The sequence below is a fragment of the Equus quagga genome, unplaced genomic scaffold (assembly GCF_021613505.1).
Source record: "Equus quagga isolate Etosha38 unplaced genomic scaffold, UCLA_HA_Equagga_1.0 153_RagTag, whole genome shotgun sequence".
Lineage (NCBI taxonomy): Eukaryota > Metazoa > Chordata > Mammalia > Perissodactyla > Equidae > Equus > Equus quagga.
In genome coordinates, this window is record NW_025796915.1 from 2,621,485 (window position 1) to 2,644,306 (window position 22,822).

Consider the following 22,822-nt stretch of genomic DNA (forward strand, 5'->3'; position numbering starts at 1 on the left):
ATGGACCAGATCTTGTTGCTGGGACCCAAGTAATGAGTCTCCTGGAGTTTGGTTTCGATCTCAAAAATCTAGTGTTTGAGCATTCTGTCTGGGAAACAAATGGAGAAAGTGCCAGGTGTGTGACTGCCCTGGAGTTTCTTCTTAACCTAGTCTCCTCATCAGATGGAAGGCGCTCCTAGGCTGATTGTCACTTAGGTAGGAGCCCACTGGCCCTTCTGCACAGGGCAGCCCAGGGAGTGGGTGGGCAGTGTCCTGGATCCCCTGCCAGGCAGTGGGTGGGATTGCCCTTCTAATACACCATGAGAGATCGGACCATGTGACTGTGTCATCTTCTTCCTACAAGGGGATCGGTGGACATTCAATTCCAAGCAGCAGAAATCCTAACTCAAACTAGCTGAATCTATAAAGAGGATTCCTCGGCTCATGTAACTGGAACGTCTCAAATTAGGCCGAGTTTAGGGCTGGTTTAACCCAGCGTCTCTACAGTGGCATCAAGAGCCTGGTTTCTTCACACCTTTCTAAAAACTGGCTCCCCTTTTGTAATTGCAAGATGGCTGCCCCAAATCTCTGGGACTGCAGCTTCCTCAGAGTGGATTAAAATATGTCCACAAATTCCTTGACACTTCCTTTAAAGGTGGAGCCCAATTCCCTTCCCCTTGAGTGTGGGCTGGACTTAGTGACTCACTTCTAACAAACAGAAGAAGGAGAGGTGGCTGTAGCTTCAGAGACCAGGGCATGAAAGAGAATGCAGCTTTCTGCCTGCTGTCGCTCAGGTCACTCGCTCTGGGGAAAGCCAGCTGCGGTGTTGTGAGGACACTCGGGCAGCCCTGGAAGAGGCCCAGGAGGTGAGAAACTGAGGCCTCTGATCAATAGCCAAGGAGAACTGAGTCCCCCTGCCCACAGCCACTAGCCACTGAAAGGTCTTGAAGGAGGGCCAGTAATCCAGGGAGCCTGGAAGCTGATCCTCAACCCGGCCAGACCTCAGGTGACAGCAACCTCTCACGAGAAACCCCGAGTTAGAGCCACCCAGCTAAGCTATTCGTGGACTCCCGGCTCACAGAAACAAACACTTGTTGTTTTAACCACTAAGCTTTGGGGTAATTTGTTAAGCAGCAATAGATAACTAGCATATTCAGCCTTGTCCAGGAGAATGACACGCTTCTAGAAGCTCTTTCAGAGAAGTGAAGAAGCTTCTCTCCCAGAAGCTTCCAGCGAACCCCTGGTCTCGTTGGCCCAGGCTAATCACAGGCTTCTCCTTCAACTAATGACTGGCCAGTGGGTGGGATGAGGCCAATAACCACTGGCCTGGGCCACTCCTGGGGGCCAGTGCCCTGAGATAAATGGGCTGAGGTGGAGGTACGGAGGGCTGACCAAAGTTGGGGTGCTGCCCAGAAGAGGACCGCAGGTCTTCCACGCCATGCCAATCAGGGCTCCTTCCAGGGAGGAAGGCGGGGCCACCTAAAACAAACCAACTGGCGTTAAGTCAGGAATTTATGAATTTCACCTTGGTTCTGAGATTCTGTGAAGAAAAACAAGTTGACAGCTTTTCTTTGTGGAAGCTCATTGTCCCAGTGCTACCTGGGAGACACGGCCTTCCCCGCCGATGTCATTCCAGGCTGGAGGTCATCAGTGAGGCAAAACAGACTCCCTCCAAAGTCTCTTTATCAGAAAGTCTGTGCCTGGATGGGGCAGCGGTCACTCCGCTGGGGAGAACAACAACTACCCCTGATAAACGCAAATTATATGTATATATATTTGTTTGTTTCTTTGTTTGCTAAAAAAGACTACTACTCTAAATTTGTTGGAAGTCATCCAACAGTATTGGGAGTCCTGGGTCAAGTGGCTGTATGGGGACAGCTGTCACCATCACCAGTGGTCTCTGGGCTGATAAACACAACAGAAGGGGTCAGGAGGACGTCAGCTGGTGTGCACCGTGTGTGTGGTAATAGCTTTATTTAGATATAATTCACATACCACACAATTCACCCATTTAAAGTGTACAATTCAATGGTTTTCAGTATATTCACAGAGTTGTGCAACCATTACCGCAATCAGTTCTTGAATATTTTCACAATTGTCATCCCAAAAAGAAACTCCACACCCTGTAGATATCATCCCCTCAGCCAAAGCAACCTCCACACCACTTTCTGTCTCTTATGTGTGTATTTAAATATATCCCTTATTTGCTAGCAGTTAAGATTCTGAAAAAAAAAGGAGAGAAGTCATATTGCCCAATGTAAAACAAGGTATAGGGTAGCTGGTTGTCAGGAAATGTTCTAGTGGCATGTGTGTGCTTTCTGACATACACACTGTTATCAAGTGGGATATGGTTTTGTTGAAACTCTGTTATAATCCATCCTTGTTGCCTGGGAAGGTGGTGGATGCATCTACCTTGCCTAGGATGAGTTTGGGGATGTGGCCTGGGGTTGTGGAGGTAGATCAGAGAGCCAGTGTGTGGACAGGGAGGAGCTGATATCCTGGGTTGGGTGGTGGCCTGATTTGCCAAGATCTTGGAATGAGTCCAGAGTGGCCTGACCACAAACCTCAGTTCAAGGGACTCAGGGCTCCATCTGAGTCAGCCATGCTGAATCATGGCCTCAGATCAGGGCCAGCTGGGGAGAGATGATGAGGATTTGAGTTCAAGGTGAAATTCCTTTGTTTCTTCAAGTTCCTCCAAGGCCTGGGGGATGGAGTCCTTGTCCCCACCTCTGCTGCCTCCTCTGGCCTTCCGCTCTCTCATCAGCTAGGTGCCTGCTCTGTGGAAGTCTGCAGTGGTTGCTGGGCTATCCTCATACAGGGCAGGCTGCAGGGAGGAGCCAGCCATGCCTCCCAAATGGCCACTCTTGACTTGGGCTCCTGTGGCCTTTTGGGGGGCTCCATGCTTGGCTTCAGGCCTGCCTCTGCTCCTGTTTTGTTCTAGTGACCCAGGGTAGGTCTCTGCCCCTCTCTGGACCTCAGTCTTCCCATCTGTATAACGGAAGACCTAAGAAATGATGCCTAAGGGCCTTTCCAGGTCTCTCAGCCTGTGAGACCTAGCTCAGTGTAGGGCAATGCGGTCAACACTCTACAGTCTGCAGGGTGTTTCATCACGTTGTTACTGCCCTCATTTAGTGTCCTCAGGCCCACTTCTCAGCAGCATGGTCAGGGAGCTGAGAACCCAGGCCTGGGAAGAGAGACCACTTGAGTTTGAATCCCAGCTGTGTTGCTGGTTAGTGCTGTGACTTTGGGCAAATACCCATCCTCTTTACACCTTGGTTTTCTCATCTGTAAAACAGGAAAAAATTACAACCTACCTCTTAAGGCGCATGGGAAGATTAAGTGGAATAATGCATGTAAAATCCCTGCACAGAGTTAACGTTCAGTAAATTCTATTGATATAGACATGGAAAGTTATGGGGCTTGCCCAGGTGTGGAAATAGAAAACCAGGATCTTCTCAACGTTCCTGAATCCAGACGCTTGGGAGGAAGGTAGCCTGGGAGAACACCTCTCTACGTCTGTTGGGAGCTGGTCTGGTTTGCCCCCATTGGCAGTGTGTTGAACAGGGCTGTGGAGGATTCTGGAACCATGAGTCAGGAGGCTGGGATGAGACAGGTTTAGGGGTGGCCTGTGGGGTAAGCTTCAGGCAGCTGGACAAGGTCATGTCTTATTCACTGGGGGCGGTGTTCTTCATTCTTGCAGGGTCACAGTTAAGGAAGGGCAGAGTCCCAGATGGAGAAACAGTGCCCAGAGATTCCTTTCCCTTCTTGTAGTCTGTTTCTCCCCTCCCTCTTCCTGAGGCCTGCTCATCATTGCTATGCGTAATGTGACCCAGAAAGAACTTTCTCTGGAGCCGGTCTCCGTCCTGTCCACACTGGCCTTGCCCTCACCCCCTCAATCCTCTCTACCTGGGTTCTGGCCTGGCCTCACCTGTTCTCGTGGCCCTGTCTCCTACCTGACCTCTCCTTTTCCCTCTGCTGCTCTCTCCCTGCATAGGTTTCCCTTATTTTGCCCCAAAGAAGGAAAGTAAAAGGCACCATGACTTGTCTGCCCCATCCAGGTACCGTCCAGGTTCCTTCCCTGTCGCAGCTCCTCCAAGGGCAGGTCCACACTCACGATTCATGGAGTGCAAGGCCTGTGCGGAGGGTTCCGAGGACAGTGTTCTCTGACTCCCAGGGACCCTGTCGGGTAACTCATTTGACAGATGTGGACGCTCACTCCCAGAGAAGATGCATACAATACTCAGGGTCTCTGGCTGGCAGGAGGCAGAGCCATAGCCAACTCAGTCCGTCTGATTCGAAGCTGTGATGTAACTCCTCCCTGTTTCATTATCTCCTCTTTTTCTCATTTGTTCTCTGGAATTGATCCTTCAACTGGTTGCCTTGGAGAGGAGGAAATTGGCATGAAACCAGCATGCTGTGAATGGTCATTCTTAATTTTGGCAAACCCTGCCCTTATTCGGCCCTCCATAAAGCAGCTCAGTGTACAGGTCACAAACAGCCCGTAACTCACAGGAATGAAAACTGCCATCGCTGACTGACTCAGACCCACAGCCTCTCCCTCGGTGCGGTCTGATGGCCTTCTCCACTCTCCTCTTGAAACTCGGTCCTCTGGGCTCTCTCGTGCCTTCTCTAAGTGCTTCTCCTTTTGATCTCTTTCCAAGATTCTCACCTTCTCCCATTCCCACTGAGGGGGCCACCAAGGCTCAGCCCACACACAGATCCCGCTTCATCCCTCCCCTTGGATGCTGGAATCCTTCTACCATCCCCCGACTCATGGCCTTCTTGCTGCCTCCCCAAACTGTGCCCTTCCCAAGGGCAGGGCCTGCGTGTTCCTTGGACCCCCCGCTACGCCATCACAGCCCAGTGCCTGGAATAGAGATGTCAAATGCCGCAGGTGTGGGAATAAATAAATGCACCTGACCCCCCACCCCTTCGTTGTTACCCCACACAGTCGGGCCCCACCTAACCACCCAAGTGACCTCTGAACCTCAGAGTTTTGAACTTAAAAGAATAAGGCACAGATAACCTCATTCACAGAATGTGATGCAGCTTTTCCCAGAGGTGGTTCAGGAGCACCTAATAATAAAGGAAATGCTCATGACAATTTGGTGATAATGCAGCAGCACATAAAATTGTATGAACACGATGACCATAGCTGTGTGCACAGAACACCTGGAGGGCTTCTGGGTCAACACGTTGAGGTTACTTTCTGGATTCATTGAACCAAGAAGGCTCTGGGCCTGGGAACACCAGCCACAGCGAGATAAGTGAGAGGTCCCGTACTGAAAACGTAGAAGATTCTTCCTCAGGGACATTGGGGATCTATCAGAATCCTCCTTGATGACCTTGCCCCAAAGCCACAGCTGGACAAGCCCTGCTTGCATGCTCCAAACTGGCCAGCCTTTTGGGTCCTGACTCTTAAATCTGGAGTCCAGGCAAGACTCCTAGTGGACTGCCAAAAACAGGAGACATTTGAGGAAACTTCTAACGTGAGAGTCAGGGATCGGAACAAACAGAAAGAAGAACTCAGAGGAAACAGAGGCAATTCAGAGCATAAAAGAAAACTGAAAACAACAACAACAAAAAACCAACATGAAAAACAGCCTTGTGGTCAAAATCTTCAGAGTTTTGAGAATATCATGTCCATATTGTGTCCACGTCCAGAGACAGGAAAGGGCCCCAGGGAACTAAATAAAGGAGAGTGGAAATAAAAATTGCAACAGAAAGGTTGGAAGCTGAAGTAGGGAATCTCTCATTAGGTGGAATAAAAGACAAAGAAATGTAACATGTAAGAGACAAGAAAAGAATAAATAAAAGGTCAATCTGGCAGGTTCACATATGAATACTAGGAGATCCAGCAATAGAGAAAAGAGAAAATGGAAGGGAGAAATTATGAAATAAGTCACACAAGAAAACATCCAGGAATTTGAGGATGTGAGTTTCCAGATTAAAAGGGTTTACCAAGCATTCAGCCTCAGGACTGGATGTCTTGTGAAATTCAAAGCAGCCAAAATAAAGAGAAGGTCCTATGTGTGATGGGAGGGGAATAAAAGGGACAAATGTGAGGGCTCAGGAGTCAGAACAGCATTGGACATCTCAGCAGCAGTTCCAGAAGCGGAGACCATGGGGCTCTGCTTTCAAAATTATTTTTAAAAATTGTAATTTATTTTCAACCTAGAATTCTATATCCAGCTAAACTCTCCATCAAGTGTGAGGGCAGAATAAAGGCATTGTCAGATAAGCAAAGTCTCAAGATTTTACCTTTCATGTACTCTTTCTAAGGAAGACACTGAAAACAGGAGAGACATGGGATCCAGGAAGAGGAGCAAGAAAAAGGAAATTTCCAAGATGAGGCTGAGAGGAGTTCCCTGGATGACAGTCGTGCATGGGCTCAGAAGTGAGCAGCATGGACTGGGGAAAGTGAGTGGGTGGAAGGCCCCAGAGGGATGCTCCTAAGAAGAAACAGAGAGGGAGAGGAGCCTGATAGGCTTGACTGTGTTGAGAAGGGATTTCCATTCCCCTCTGGAAAGCGGCATCAAGAGTCAGGAGGACTGGAGCAGACGATTGCCATTTTTCCTTAGAAGCTTAGTAGTGGTATCGAACCTGAAGTGAGTTCACTCACCCGTTGCACAGCAAGCCAATCTCTGACACCTGGGGTAGTGGAAGAAAGTAGGAATTTTATTATTGCACAGCGCTGAGCAAGGAGAGAGGGCAGCTAATGCTGAAATCCCAAACTCCCTGAAAAGCTAAAAGGAAGGGTTTTTATTTGGGGTTTTAGGTAGGGGAGGGGGAGCGTACGGCCTTACTGGTCAGAGCTTTCCCACCAGCCTGTCTTTGGCCTTGAGACTACTTGCAGAGAGGAGGGAGGCCGTGATCTTGCTGGTCAGCAGCTTTCCCACCAGCCTGTATCTCTGCAGCGAGGAGATAATGAATCTAGGTGCTTGTCCTTGGTGGTGTCTGTCTCCATGGAGGATAGTGGATTTTGGAGCCAGGAAGCCAGGGAGTAAGCAGGGAAAGAGTGTTTTGGTTTTAACCCCATATATGCTGGGTTTAATGTAGGGAAACTGATATCAGGGTCGGTAGCACTGTGATGGTCAGGTTTACGTGCCAGCTTAGCTAGGCTGCAGTCCTCAGTCATTCCAACACTAATCTAGGTATTGCTATGAAGGCAGTTTAGAAGTGATTAAAGTCCATCGTCAGGTGACTTTAAGTAAAACAGATTATACTAGACAAGCTGGATGGGCCTGATTCAATCAACTGAAAGGTCTTAAGAGCAGAGCTAAGATTTCTCTGAAGAAGACATTCCACCTGTGGACTGAGGCACAAGCTTGTGTCTGAGAGTTCCAGCCCGCTCTCCTGATGGCTGCCCTCTGGATTTCAGACTTGCCCAGCCAGCCCCACAATTGCATAAGCCAATTCCTTGCAATAAATCTCAATACATGTCTCCTTCTAGTTCTGCTTCTCTGGTTAAACCTTGACTGATACAAAAGCTAACTGAAATGTAAAACCGCCCGCATGGACATTGAAGTAAAAATAAATAAATAAAACTTCAACCACTCAGAAGAAAGAAAGAAGAAAACAGAAAAGAACTGATTAGAAAAAGGGCTGGAAGGAAATACATTAAATGTTTTCGCCAGGGTTTATGTTTATCTCCGGGTGGCGGAACCACAGCTTCCTCATAACAAACCTTTCTTCCCTTCTCTTTCCATCAAACCCCACTTTATCTTGAGAGTTTCTCTCTTTGGTTTCCAGAATGTCCCCTTAATGAGGTAAAGTCTGTGGGGCATAAATTAGAAGTAGGATGGTACAAGGTGATCCAATTTAGCTGTATTAATTTAGGTGCAAACGATGTGTGAGGTGGGAGTAGGATGGACTTTCAGCAATGTAATTGGTTGTTTACTGCTGTGTCACTCAGAGTTCTTAGTTGTCAAGAACAGAATTCACTGTAGCTAATATTTCACAGGGAAGGAATTTATCAAGGGATGCTACATAGTTCACAAAATCTCCAGAAGGGTAGATAATCAGGCTGGAATGCCAAGATGTCAGGAACATTGTCTGCATCACATCGCAGGGCTGCATTAGTGGCCACCACTGACCCTGACAGGGCTCATGTGCCGCGACTGGTGCAGGCTGGAGTTCTCTGCCACCTCATGTACCAGAATGGGTTTCACATGGTGCCTACATCATCATGTCACTATCTCCTCAACCAAAATTTCATGAGGGGGCATATGATTGGTGGAGCCCAAGTTATCTGCGTGCATCCCAGTTGCAAGGGATGCTGGGAAAGTGAGTTTCTGGCTTTTGCCTTGAGAGGGTGTGGAGTCATTAGATGGAGAGTCTCAAAAAAAAGCAAAAGCAATCTGTGGGCATTTTGGCCTGGGAAACTCAACCCTGGATGCCTAGCAGTTTTTGATGAAAGCCAGGACCACATTTATCTGCCCCATAAAGTGAGAGTCCGATTGATGGTAGCTGCCTGGGCCAGCAGGACAGATGTTCAGGTATGGCGCTGCTGTCACCCTTGCTGGGATCCACTGAGTGAATTGCTGCCCCTTCCCTGCCAGATACAGTGCCCTACAGAGCTTCTCAGGGCCAGGGCTCCCAGTGATCCGACCCTGTTCTCTGTGCTGTGGCAGCGGAGCCATGCTCTGCCCGCCATGACTGTTCACTCTCCGTGAGGTCAGGACTTGCTTCTCCTCCCATCATATCTGAGGCGGGGAGCTGCACCAAAACTTGATTTGGGTTTAACTCCTCCTTAGTGAAGCAGTGTCCTCTTTGTAAATGTCCATTGTCTTTTATAGGAAAAAGACACATTTTTTAAAAAACAGTTTTATTGAGGTAACTTATATTCCATAGCATGCAAAAATCACAAGGGTATGGCTCTGGTGAAGTTTTACATATGCTAACACATAGATCAAGACAGAGAACATTTCCAGCACCCCAGAAGTTCTCTCGTGTCCTCTCCCAGTCGTTATCCACAAGAGAACCACTTCTAACAGCATAAATTCATTCTGCTAATTCCTGAACTTTGTCAAAACGGAATGCAATGGTATGTGCTCCTTTGTGTCTGGCTTCTTTCACTCAACATTAAAGACTCAGTAGGGGCCGGCCCCGTGGCCAAGTGGTTAAGTTTGCGCGCTCTACTTCGATGGCCCAGGTTTTCGTCAGTCTGGATCCTGGGCGCAGACATGGCACTGCTCATCAGGCCATGTTGAGGCAGGGTCCCACATGCCACAACTAGAAGGACCCACAATTAAAATATACAACTATCTACTGGGGGGATTTGGGGAGAAAAAGCAAAAAAAAAAAAAAAAAATTGGCAAGTTGTTAGCTCAGGTGCCAATCTTAAAAAAAAATTAAAAAAAATAAAGACTCAGTAGATTGTAATTTGTCTTGTTTGTCCTTTTCTTAGTGCTCTACAGTGAGCAAATAAACTAAAACTGTAGTTTATTTTTTACAAATAGTAGTATCTTTAAAAATAATAATAGCCACCTGCCAATTGCAACATTTTCAGAAAATATAGGGTATTTTTTTTGCAAGCAGAAAAAGTAGAACTTTAAAAATCAGAGAACTATACAAAAACAGTTTATAATCGTATATGTATAAGATAAATAGCAGGGCTGCAACTAAGATGTATGCTGCCCCAAAGCGGCAATATGGCTCCGACCTCCTTCTGGGCCCCTCGTTACCCCCGACCCCAGGCTGGCCGCACATCCTCACACATGTCTGTAGCAGCTAGGTCCCACTGCAGGGGTCAACAGTTGGTCCCAGCAGAGGCGAAGGCGCAAACTTGCACCGTTTTTGTACCCTCTCAGGGGCCTGCTGGGGCTGGCACTCAGGACGGAGAGAGAGGGCTCTCCTGGGCTTTGGGGAATCTCTCTGGCTGCAGAAATTCCAGACTGAATCTTGGTTCCCTGTGTCTGGGAGGGGCTGTGGGTGGACCGCAGCCAGCAGGAGGAGGAGGGAGGCTGATTGCCTTGTCAGCTTCCTGCTTAGCCTTGAGCGGGCGGTTATAAGCTGGGGCCGAGGGGCCCAGAGCCAGAGTCACCCTTGCTGCAGTGGGAACAGGGACAGTGGCAGTTGTGGGGACAGCATGCTGGTCAGGGGGCTTCCTCTGCGCTCAGTCTTGGTCAAAGGCTGCCAGCCCCTCCTGAGTGCTCCTCGGGAGGGCCCGGGGCACCCCAGGGTGCCCACTGGAGAGGGAGCCGGCATGTCCAGTCACAGCCCTCGCCCCTTCAAGGAGATCCCCTCCCCTGGTGACAATGGCTGGCTAAACCTCTACCATTTCTGGAGGGAGAAGGGCCCAAAGAAATTACACTATCACCACTTCCAGAATTTCCAGAAGTATGGCCCCATTTACAGGTAAGCCTGGCAGAGGGTGGGGCTGGCAGGAGAGGGGGCAGGGGGTCTAGGCAGCCCTACAGCGTTCCCCTCCCCAAATGGCCTGCTCTCCCGTTCCAGGCCCTTGTTCACCATGATTTCATTTCTCCATGCCTGGGATGTGGCAGGAGGAGGGATAAGGCTTCCAGAATGGGGGTTCGGTTCAGTTCTTAGCGCTGAGCCCTCACCCCTCCCCAGGTCCTACACCCTTTGAAACTGTATAGGGGGGTGGTAGGAGAACAAGCCCTGTTAACTGCCTTCCTACGTCCATCATCCTCAGGACACCTCGGAAGGTAAGTTCATCAGCCCCATTGGTAGAGGAGCCTGAAGCTCAGAGGGGTTAGGATTCTTGCCCTGGTCCCCCACCTGGATCCCTGTCCTGCTGGGGTGCTGGCCTTCCCCCTCTGCCCTGCTTGTTCTGGTTTAGCAGGTTCTAAGGTGGGTGGGCTTCAAGCCACACCTGGGTTCTTTTCTGAGAGCACAGTTGAGGGGGATGGGAGATGGTGGAGGTAGTGACTGGGGGCAAGGAGTGGACACCAGGAGGGACAGTGCCTTTTACTTTAAGTGAAGGATCAGGAGGGGCAAAGGGCATCATGTGACATGTTGGCTGGCTTGACGGGTGGGGTGGTGGTGGGAGGGCAGGCTTGTTTGTGTAGGGTCCAGCTGCTCACTCCTCGGAGTCACTTCCTCCCTCTCCCACAGCCCCTTTGAAGTCTAAAGTGCCTTTTTTACAGCTGGGTGGAGACAAGGAGAACCCCCAGGCTGAGTGCCAGGCTTGGGAGGTGGCTGCTCTGAGTCCCCTATCCTGTCCCAATCCTCCACCCCCTCCTGCCCACCACCTCCCTACACCCCCGTCTCTGTCTGTGTCTCTATCTCTGCTAGGCCTGTCAGTGCCTCTATCTCCAACCTCATTTCACAGAAAACTCTCTTTAAAAAAAAAACAAACAACTTTTTGTTTTTTTGAGGATTGGCTCTGAGCTAACATCTGTTGCCAATCTTCCTCTTTTTTTTTTTTTCTCCCCAAAGTCCAGTACATAGTTGAATGTCCTAGTTGCAGGTCATTCTAGTTCTTCTATGTGGGACATTGCCACAGTATGGCTTGATGAGCCGTGCATAGGTCTGCGCCCAGGATCCGAACCATGAATCCTGGGCCTCTGAAGCTGAGCACGTGAACTTAACCACTATGCCACAGGGCCAGCCCAGAAAGCTCTCTTTATTCCCTGCTTCCTCCCCTCCTCCTCCTTCCCTGCTTCCTGTCCCCCCAGTAGGAACTCCTTATTTTGTCAAGCCCCTTTCTGTTTTCTGAGACACTATTATCTGAGCCTTGAAGTTGATATTATCATCCCCACAGTACAGACAGGGAAACTGAGGCCCAGGAAGGAGAAGGGTCTTGCCAAGTTCACACAGCTCATCAGGGCAAAGTCAGGGTTGAAACCCCATATGTCTGACTTCCAGTTGCTGTGTCACCATTATATTCTAACTTATAGCCTGGAAATGATAAACTTCTGATTAAAAGTGAGGAATTTAAAATATAACTTTCATGGGGTTTTTTAGTAATACAAAGGCTGTTCCTGTTCTTTATAGAACAATTTAGAAAATATAGACAAGCACAAATGAAAAATTGAAATCAGATGCAATCTCAATTTTGATAATATTTATGTGCTGTTAAGAATGCAAATAGAGGGGGGTGGCCCTGTGGCCAAGTGGTTAAGTTCGCGCGCTCCGCCTTTGGTGGCCCAGGGTTTCACTGGTTTGGATCCTGGGCGCGGACACGGCACTGCTCATCAGGCCACATTGAGGTGACATGCCACATGCCACAGCTAGGAGGACCCACAACTGAAAATATACAACTATGTACTGGGGGGATTGGGGGAGAAAAAGCAGGGGGGAAAAAGAAAAAGAAGGCAAATATGTTATATATGCTGTTAGGTGTTGTCCCACAACAATATATCAAGGACTTTGTTCCTCTTTTCTCTCTTTAATACAATTTAAAAAGGCAGCATAGTAGTCCATAGTACAGATAGCAATATTTTTTTAGCCAGGCCTTTAAAGTGGACATTTAGCTCACTCTGGGTCATTTTGCTATAGACACGATGCTGTGATACGCATCCTTATCCATCGGGCATCACTGTCTGATGTTGGATCATTGCCTTGGGCTAGATTCCCAGAAGGAAAATTGATAATAATAATAGCAGTTCAAGGACTTTGCTGGGCTGGGGTAAGGATATGGAGTTAGCGGTGTGAGGACACGTGGTGGCTGGAAAAACACTGAGAGGGTTTTCTGGGAGGTGGGGGACGGAGGCCCAGGAAACTCATGAGGGAAGGTAGACCCAGGCTTATGGGCCAGCAGTTAAAGCAAGATCTCTCCCCACCCCCAACCTCCCCTCCCCCCTCCTCCTCTTCCCCATTCCTCTCCTCCCCCTCCTCTTCTGAGAGGAAGGAATAAGGGGAGGAACGGAGGGAGGGAGGGAGGGAGAGAGAACTTAGCTTGTACCTGTATGTTATGATATTTTACCTCAAAGTGTGTCTTGGATTAACTTTCTTATGCAAAAGGCGATGCAAGGGAGCAGTGGAATTTTCTGTTGTTTCCTACTGGCTGTTGTTTACAGAGATGACCTGCAGAGTGTTTGTGAGGCAGATCTATCCTTAGGGTCTGTTTGACCATGGTTTTATTTTAACAGAGAAAATGTGCTTTGTCAATGCCTGACCCTTGAGGGCCAGGGTGGCCACTCCCAGAATTTCAATCCTAGAGCCTAGAAGTGATTGACTGGCTTAGTGTATGGTCCGCCTAGCAATGTACATGGAGTCGCTCCAGCACAGGGCCGCTCCAGTGGTGATGTGAAGAGGCCACGTGTCTGAGCTCTGGGGTGGGCGAGAGCGCGGAGGGTGCTGAGGGTGTGGACGTACAGGAAGAACGAGCGTGGGACAGACGGAGGACCTGACGGTCCATGGAAGGCCCTGGTGGGGTGGCCCTGCTTCTGGGGGGCGTGCTGTGGTAGGGCAGCAACCACTGTGATGATAAGAAGAGCATAAAGGTGTTAGTCATAGAATGCCTAACAGGAGTCCTGTCCATAGACTTCATATCATCTTATCCTTCAGCACTGTATTTATCTCCATTTTATAAAAGAGGAAACAGACTCAGCAGGGGGGACAGCTTTGCCTCGGGTCACACAGCAAGGAGGTTGTGGAGTGGGGATCCACTCCCAGCCCGTCTGCTCTGTGCTCTCGGCCATGAGGCGCTTACAGTTGAGCTGAGCCCTGGATCCTGACTGTCCAGGGTCTGCATGGCTCTCCTCGAGTCCTTACGTCATAGCCCCTCTCCTCTGCCCTTCCAGGGAGAAGCTTGGCAACGTGGAGTCAGTTTATATCGTGGACCCTGAAGATGTGGCTCTTCTCTTTAAGTTCGAGGGTCCCTATCCGGAACGATTTCTCATCCCACCCTGGACCGCCTATCACCAGTATTTTCAGAAACCTGTTGGGGTCCTGTTTAAGTGAGTCCTGGGCCATCTCCCAAGGGCTGGAGGGAGACAGTGGGCAGCTGTGGCAGGCAGAGGCTGGGGCTCTGGTCCCAGTGAGGGGCTGGGACCGTGCTTACCTTGCCCGTTCTAGCTGGGGCCTATGGGCAAACCCCCATCATCCTCCTGCCTCCGTAAAACAGATGACAGCGATGGTGAACTGCCCTGCCAACCTCAGGGAAATGGCCAGGCTGAAAACATTAGTGAGGAAGTAAAGACCCTGCAAAGTTCTCATTGACTGCTTCATCAACGGAGTCTGACCTAACTGGGGACCTGCCATGTGCCAGTCCTTGTGCTAGGCTGAGGGAGTACAGTGACAATTAGGCCAGGGCCCCTCACAGTGTAAAGAGGCAGTGAGAAACATGGACGAATCAGTGTATTTAAGTGTAATGGGTACCGTTTTCTACCAAATTACTCATCAAAAATTTACAATGTGACACTATCAAGTGCTGGTGAGGATATGGAGCAACTAGAACTCTCGTAGATTGCTGGTGGGAGGGAAAACTGGTGCCACCACTTTGGAAGATGATTGAGTATCACCTCCTGCAGCTGAATATTCACACATATGACACAGCAGTTCTGCCCTCTGGGATAAACTCCCAAGACTATCCATTGCCCCAGGGGCCCTGTACTGGCATGTTTGCAGCAGAGCTTTTCACAATAGCAAAAACCAGGAAACCACCTAAATGCCCAACAGGAGCGCAAATGAGTGAGCGGTGGCACACACCAGTCAAAATGATCGGACTCAGTGACCCACAGCTCTACAGATGAGACTTAGAAATATAAAACTGAGTGGAAAAAGCAAATCATGACAACTTTTATAAGAAGTTGAAAACAAGTATATTTTCTAAAAGTATGTTTTAGAAATGTATGTAGATCAGATACAGCTATATACAAAAGTAAGCAAGGGGATCAGGTTGGCAGTCCCCTCGCTGGGGAGGCAGGCTGTGGGGCGCGGAGCAGGTGGGCACAGCAAGCTCCTGTCAAGTTCCTAGTTTTCTCGTTGGGTGGTGAGTTTCTAACAACATTCTTATAAACAAACAAAGCCCCAAAACTACAAAGAGGGCTTTGCATGGATCTATTTTCAATAATGGGCCGCAAGCTGAGGTTTGTTGTTAACCCAATTCTGAGTACTTGAGCTCCCCCACCAAAGTGAGCAAAGTGCACAGGGGGAGAGACTGGTCAACTGTGTCTGTGCAGGGCTCAGAGAAGGTGACAGAGAGGGGCCTTGAATGGCAGGAGGAGAGCATCAGCCAGGAGGAAGGGGACAAGGTGGGGAAGGCATGTCTGCAGCCCAGGGAAAGACCAGAGGCTTGAATGTCACTTCAGACTCTGAGGATATGAGTTCTCGGCTCGCGGCAGCAGCACAGGGAGTGGAGGGAGGTGGGAGTTTCGCGGGGTTTTGCTCTCCTTCACCTTCTTTCTCCCTGTCTCCTCCCCCGGGCCAGGCAGAAGCTGGGAGGAGGTGAGAGGCAGAGGGTGTTGGGAGCAGGTGGGGGCAGGAGTGGACGTGGGTGCTAGACTCTGAGCTGCGGCTCTGCCTCCTGGGAGGGCCGAGGCAGCCCTGTGTTTGCCAGGCCTGGGGTTTGTGACCATGAGGGCCCGAGGGCCCATGTTTTCTCAGGAGCTCAGACGCCTGGAAGAAAGACCGGCTAGCTCTGAACCCGGAGGTGATGGCTCTAGAGTCCATAAAGAACTTCATTCCCCTGCTGGACCCGGTGTCGCAGGACTTCGTCAGCCTCCTGCACAGGCGCATGGAGCAGCAGGGCTCCGGAAAGTTCTCAGGTCCCATCATTGAAGACCTGTTTCGCTTCGCCTTCGAGTGTAAGGGGCTTGCACCTACTTGGCCAAGGTCCTAGGGGTGGGAGAACTCAGAGTCCCACAATGAGACCTAACATGGACCCTGAAGAACTATCAGGATTGGCTTGTGGCATGAGCTGCTGGAAACATTCTCCACCATCAGCTACCTGGGAGGAGCTGCACACTCTCATCTGGCATTCATGCTGTGGGGGCAAGGGTCTCCAAAACGTAGGTCCCCATTGTCACTAATCTCCAAAACCCAGAGCTTGGCTCAGCCCTTCATTCCACACATCTCCCTTTCCTGGGACATAGCCCTCTGAGGTCGGGGAGCGGAGGGGTAGTTTGGGTGGTTAATTTGAATTGGGTATTTGAGGATGTCTGGAGTTATCCCGATGGGGTAAGGAGGTGGGGTGGTATAGCCGGAGGGGACAGCACATGCAAAGGCCCTGTGGCTTGATGGGGATCATGTGTTCAGTGCAGGAGATTTAGGATGCCCAGAGTTGTATGAAATCATCATTCAAATTTCTGACCCAGTATGTGGGAAAAACTTGGAGGTGTTGTGACTTTTTATGTCCAGCCACAGTGGGTCCAAGATGGTCATTTACTGGGGATTTAGTCTGCCAGTCTCCCATCTGACCTGTAACAGGAAGTATTTAGCCCGTTTGGTCAATGATAGATGAGAACTCTCTCTTCCCCTGAGGAAAGCCCAGAGGCTGCTTGGGATGCTGGTGGAAGGGGAGGCAGCCTGTGTCCTCTCCCAGCTCTGCTGGAGGCTATGCTTCCCACCCAAGGGATCCCTTTTCAGGGTCTTCCACATGCTCCTCTGCAGGACCTGAGTGGTTGCCAGAGGGCAGTTCTCCTCAGCCCAGCAGTTTCAGCCCCTTGGGACTCAGGCCTCAGTTTCTTTACTGAAGAAATGAGGTTGGGCACAGATCCTACGGGTGTAGGGCGGGGCTGGGAGCTGTGGCTCTCAGAGGGCTGGGTTGGGAGGGGCTCCTCAGCCTCTGCCTCCCCATGCAGCCATCACCAACGTCATATTTGGGGAGCGCCTGGGGATGCTGGACGAGATAGTGGACCCTGAGGCCCAGCGCTTCATTGATGCCGTCTACAAGATGTTCCACACCAGCGTCCCCATGCTCAGCCTCCCCCCAGACCTGTTCCGTCTGTTCAGGACCAAGACCTGGAGAGACCATGTGGCCGCATGGGACACAGTTTTTAGTAAAGGTGAGGGCTGTACCCTGGGCAGCCAAGTCTGGGGGCCAGGAGAGCACTGTGTACCTCAGAGGGTGGAACACCAGCCCTGCGGGGGGCTGAGGGTAGAGAGAGAGAGACAGCTGGAAGCCCCAGGCCTCAGCCTGCCTCTTTGTCCCAAGTTATGTCAGTGAGCACTGACTTGCCATGTAGGAAACGCAGCCCATGGTGGGAAGGGATGGGTGTGAGGAAGGCCCTGGAACCCCTGGAAATGGTGGGCTGAAGGCCAGCTATTGGGAATGATTAGATTTTTCTGGAGAAAGAGGATCAAATTCCATCATATTCTTCCAAGGAGCCCCTGATCCCCAGAGGGTTAAGGACCAGTGTTTCAGACATGGCTGTGCCTGGTGACAGAGTAGGACTTTGGTGAGAGAGATTGGTAAGGCAGCGTGAGGAGGACTGATGGGAGTGTGGTGGCTATGTCAGACCTGGAGCCAAATCCAGACTCTGCCCCTGACACCCACATGACCTTGTGCAAGTCTCTACCCTCTCCGGGCTTCTGTCTCCTAAGCTGTAAGATCGGGAGGATATCACTTATCCCATACAGCTGTGGTCAAGAACTAAACGGAAGATAAGAAGCACTTAGCAGAGTATGTGCTCAGTAAAGTGGCAGCCTAGAAAGCCGAGGGGTCCTGAATCCCCACACCCTTGGTACAACCTCTCACCAAGGGTCACGCTCCTTCCCTCCCACCTGCAGAGCCCTCACTCTTTCCCCTTCCTCCTGCCCCACAGCTGAACAATACACCGAGAAATTCTACCAGGACCTGAAACAGAAAAGACACTTCGACAGTTATCCAGGCATCTTCTACCGCCTCCTAGCAAGCAACAAGCTGCCCTTTAAGGACGTCCAGGCCAACGTTACCGAGATGCTGGCGGGGGGCGTGGACACGGTGAGGTGGCTGAGGGGGAAAGCCTGTCCCTACCTGTGCTCCTGTGCCCCTTCCGCACCAGCCTGCCTCGCTGTTCGAAAACCTGCCCATGTGGGGTAGAGCTCCCTCTCCTGCCTCCATTTCTTAGAAACTAATCTCCACGAAAGGTGAGGTCAAGTCAGGTCACCCAGGGAGCATGCCTTGAGGCTGACCCGCCATTTTTGCTTTGCCTGTGAGAAAGGAGCGACTAGGCGCGGGTGGCGAGCCCAGGTTCTGCATGGGGTCTTTAAGGGGGATACCCTCCAGTCAGGGGTGGGGGACACAGCTCACTTGATTCAGGAAGGCGGGCAGGACCTCAGCAAAGCTGGGAGCCAGTGGAATTTGCCCTGGGCTCTGCCCTCCAGGGGCTTTCATTCTGTCTTCCATCCTCTGGCTCCAGACCTCAGCCCCCCACGGTGCCCCTGATGCCAGAAGCCATCTTCTGTGGTGTCTCCCTCATGCCCTTTCCACAGCCAGTGTGATACCTCAGAAGCTTCTCTTCCTGAACGTCAAAACTTCTCTGTCCTGTGTACCATTCCTTTTTCCAATATCTTACACTTCCCCATGCTACTGTGATAGTGAGGGTTAGTTATTTAGTGTTTATTGATTATTAGTTATGAAGGCACTGAGACTATAAGGATGAGTACAACAGACCTCAATGCCCAAAATGGCTCAGACAGAAAGACTGTGTGACTTTGCTGGGGCTGCGTAATGAAGCACCACACACTGGGGGCCTTAAACAACAGAAATTTATTTTCTCACAGTTCTGGAGCTAGAAGTCCGAGATCAAAGTGTCAGTAAGGTTGGTTTCTTCTGAGGCCCCTCTCCTTGGCTTGTGGACGGCCGTCTTCTCCCTCTGTCTTCACATGGTCTTCCCTCTGTGTGTGTCTGTGTGCTAAGCTCCTCTTCAGATAAGGACACCAGCCCTGTGGGATTAGAGCCCACTCCTATGACCTCATTTTACCTTCATCACCTCTTTAAAGGCCCTCTCTCCAAACACAGTCACATTGTGAGTTACTAGGGGTTAGGACTTCAGAATATGAATTTAGGGGGTGGGGCACAATTCAGCCATGACCGGGGGGCAACATGTGCCAGATGACCCACCATGCCGTGCTACAGGGCTGGACGACCAGGCACGGACCAGGCACTGACAGTGCTGAGCAGAGGGGAGGGACTAGTGTGCCCTTGCAGGGCACAGAGAGCCCTCCACAGAGGAGCTGACATTCAGCTTGTGTCTTGAAGGCTGTTGCCAGGAGGAGACAGGAGAAGGAACATTTCAGGACTAGGGAGAAGCGTGTGGCAGCCCCCGGCTCAATACCTTTCTTTCCCAGGTGTCATATTTACATTGTGTGCTAATGGAGGAGCTCTGGTCCCTGTGACATGCTGCACATGGAGCCTGTGAGCAATTTTAAACATAGTTCATTGTCAGTTATGTAGAAGAGCTCTCCAAAAATGCTCACCTGTACCAAAGCAGCTATTATTATTAGGTAACATTTGTTAATAATGTACTATATGGCAGGCAAGGTCCTAAGTTTTTCACATGTGTTAACTCATTTAGTATTCACAAACAACACTATGAGGTATGTTACTATTGCCCCCCTTTTTCAGATGAGGAAACTGGGGCACAGTGAGGTTAAGTAACTTGGTCAAGGTCACACAGCTAGTAACTTAGTGGACTATCTTATTAAACAAATATCTCCTGAACACCCACTCTGTCAGGCCTTGGAGGTAGTGAGACAAATACACATATTTGATCCCAGCCTTGCAGAAGGAGTAGTAGGCAGGGGAAGGGAACTCTAGGAAGAAGAGACAGCGTAAGCAGATTTCTGGGCTTCAGGAGCTGTGTGTAGCTCAGTGTAGCTAGAGCGTTAGGTGCATGTTGGAGAGAGGTGGTGGTGGGGCTGGGAGCAGGAGGCAAGTGTTGGGGGGTCTGTGGGTCAGGCCAGAGCCTCTGGACTTGACCTGGGGGCTCTGGTGAGCCAGGCAAGGATTTCAAGCTGGGAAGTGACTGGATGGCATTTTCTCGTGATTGCTTCTGCTGGGAGGAAGAAGGAGAGCATCCAAGCGTCTTGGACGCAAATGTGATCCTTGGTGAGATGTGTCAGCAACCTGTGTCCCAGCCCTCAAAGGGAGGGCTGCTCTAGCTGGGGCCCCAACACTGAGGAATCGGGGACTGTGAAGCTCGATGGGGGTCACTCACACCTCTGTCCCGGGCTAAGGGTCACGCCTTCTGGCTGATACCAAGATTACCTGGTTAGTCTCAGTGTATGCCACATGCTAATTGCAACACTGATGGAAAACAGGTCTGGCTGTTCTGGCTTCAGCATCTTTGTGCCTCACCTTATGCTATGCTGCGATGGGCTCATGCTAAGGTTTAGGGAAGTTCTACGGGGGAGAGGGCTGGTTGCTCAAAAGGAATGGCAGACATTCAGGAACGCAAACGTTACGGAAGTACCATCTGGCCTCTAAAAGCCTCTGGAGTCCTTTGGAAGGCGGCTTTGGCTGTGTAGGTGACCCTCTACTGGCTGGGGAGATGGGTGGGCTCTGGTGACATGAGGGACAAGTGCTGCCCCAAAACTTCCTGGCTGGGCAGCGAGAAAGGCTTCTTGGACAGTCGCCTTTTGAATTGTGTTTTGTTTTCGTGGATGGTAGTCTCTGGCTACTGGGATGAGGGTGGGGAGAGGTTCTTGGAAATGAAAATTTAGCATGGGTCTAGGTACCCCAGGAGTGACAGGCCCTCCTGGTCTTCTGCACTCCCACACTGCCTGCCAGACGTCCATGACGCTGCAGTGGCACCTGTACGAGATAGCACGCAACCTAAGGGTACAGGAGATGCTGCGGGAGGAAGTCCTGGCTGCCCGGCGTCAGGCCCAGGGAGACACGAGCATGATGGTGCAGATGGTCCCACTGCTCAAAGCCAGCATCAAGGAGACCCTGAGGCAAGCCACTGCCCAGCCACGCCTGCCCCACCCCACCCCCAAGATCCCTGGGCAGGGCCAGGGTGGTGGCTGGGGACAGGGTTCCAAGGGTGGGCTGATGGAGGAGACTGGTAGCAGGAAGTGAGAAGTCTGGAGGAGGCAGCTGGGAATAGGGGGGAGGAAATAGAAGGCAGGTTCTGCCTCCAGATTCCCGCAGGGCGTTGCGGCTGGGGCTGAGAGGCCATGCTGGGTGTGGGGGCCTTGTCTAGGCCTCAGGGCATCAGCTTCTGAATGCCTTCCTCTGGCAGACTCCACCCCATCGCCGTGACTGTGCAGAGATACCCCCAAAACGACTTGGTTATTCGAGATTACATGATTCCTGCCAAGGTGGGTACAGCAGGGGGGCCGTCGGCTGTCAGGCAGACAGAGGCGGCTGGGGGCAGACTGCAACTGCATGGAGTGGTGGCAGTGGGGTACCTTTCTGTCCTGCCTTTCTCCCTGGAGCTGACTGGTTGGGTCTTCGGCAGCAGCGGTCCAAGTGTGAATGAAGGACAGGGGTGGTGGGCACAGTAGGTGATGGTCTCTGGAATGTGGCTGGAGCCCAGTGAAAGGAGGGAGACCCCATGGGCTTCCTGGGTCTTTTGGGGCCCTCTGGGGCTGAGGAAAGAGCAGGAGAGTTCCTTGGGCCATCCCCGGCCTCAGTCATGCCCAGTTGATGGGTGAGGCTCAGGAAGGGGTAGGCCATGGCCTGTGCTGGATAGCTAGGCAGCCAGGCTGGGGAGTGGGAGTGGGGAAGTTGGGTTATGCTCTGGGCTGTGAGGAGGTGAGGCCTACTCAGGCCTCTGCTTACCTTGTCCACAGACACTGGTGCAGGTGTCCATCTATGCCATGGGCCAAGACCCCACCTTCTTCTCCAATCCGCGCCGTTTTGACCCGACCCGATGGCTGGATAAAAACAAGGACCTCACCCACTTCCGGAACCTGGGCTTTGGCTGGGGTGTGCGGCAGTGTTTGGGCCGGCGGATTGCCGAACTGGAGATGACCCTCTTCCTCATCCATGTGAGTCTAGCCTAGGGACATCTGGGCACCTGGGCTGGCCCTGGCCCTAATGAAGGCACCGACTCTCCTACGCCCATCTCTGTCCAGAGCCCAGGGAGGGCAGGCCTGGGGACATCTGTCTCCTGGTACTTGCCCTCCCCCTCCCCCACAATTCTCTGCTGCCTCCTCTTTGGGGCTAATCTGCTCACCACCCATTGGTGCCCCCGGCCGTCTGCTCCCCAACAGTGGTGATGGGATGGGGTGCGGCGGGATAAGTTTCTGTAGACACTAAAGTGAAAGCCTGAAGCAAGGGGACCAAGCACTCAGGTATGTTTTCAGGCACCGTGCAGGCTACACAGGAGCTGGCGGGACCTCTGGGAGCTCCTCAGATCACAGGCCTGGCCTCCAGCTGAGGGAGCCTGGCCCAGGGGGCACAGACCCTCCCTGCCTCTCCCCTAAGCCCACATCCCCCTTTCTCAGATTCTGGAGAACTTCAGAGTTGAAATCCAACATCTCAATGACGTGGACAGCACATTCGGCCTCATCCTGATACCTGAAAAGCCCATCTCCTTCACCTTCTGGCCCATCACCCGGGCCCCACCCCACGCGTGATCAGAGAGGTGGTGTGGGAAGGCCCGGAGGGTGGGGCCTGTGGAGGTGTCCGTGACCTCAGTCCTCAGTCCCTCTTCCCTGCTCCTTTCTGACCCGCTCTGACGGGTGGAGTTGGCCCTCAGTGGTCAACTGCCCCACTCAGCTGAGGCGTTCCCCCCTTCCCCCTCTTTGCTCACCCCATGACGGCAATAAACGGCTGAACTTTGTGAAGCATCTTCATTTCCATCTGACCTCTATGGTCTCCACTGCCCCTGTGGAGATGCTCCCTGAGCCGCGTCAACAAGGGATCTGAGCATGCACGGGGGACCCGAGGCAGTCGTATTGAAGCCATTTCTGCTGGGACCCCCACGCCCGACAGCAGCTTCGGAGCCAGTAGCCTGGACCTCCCCGCTGCTGGGGCTGGGGGTGAGGCAGAGCAGGGGGG

The 22,822-nt window shown here is 51.4% G+C and overlaps 1 protein-coding gene across 1 annotated transcript; it reads left to right on the plus strand.

Annotated features, from left to right (window-relative positions):
* The first annotated feature begins 9,985 nt into the window (after positions 1-9,985).
* LOC124233057 (cholesterol side-chain cleavage enzyme, mitochondrial) lies at positions 9,986-22,611 on the plus strand. The gene is made up of 9 exons (XM_046650108.1): positions 9,986-10,338; positions 13,692-13,847; positions 15,496-15,695; positions 16,692-16,895; positions 17,655-17,812; positions 20,603-20,769; positions 21,057-21,135; positions 21,610-21,807; positions 22,267-22,611. The coding sequence occupies exons 1-9, from the start codon at positions 10,070-10,072 to the stop codon at positions 22,396-22,398; spliced, it is 1,563 nt and encodes a 520-aa protein (XP_046506064.1). The 5' UTR covers positions 9,986-10,069; the 3' UTR covers positions 22,399-22,611.
* Positions 22,612-22,822: the final 211 nt, after the last annotated feature.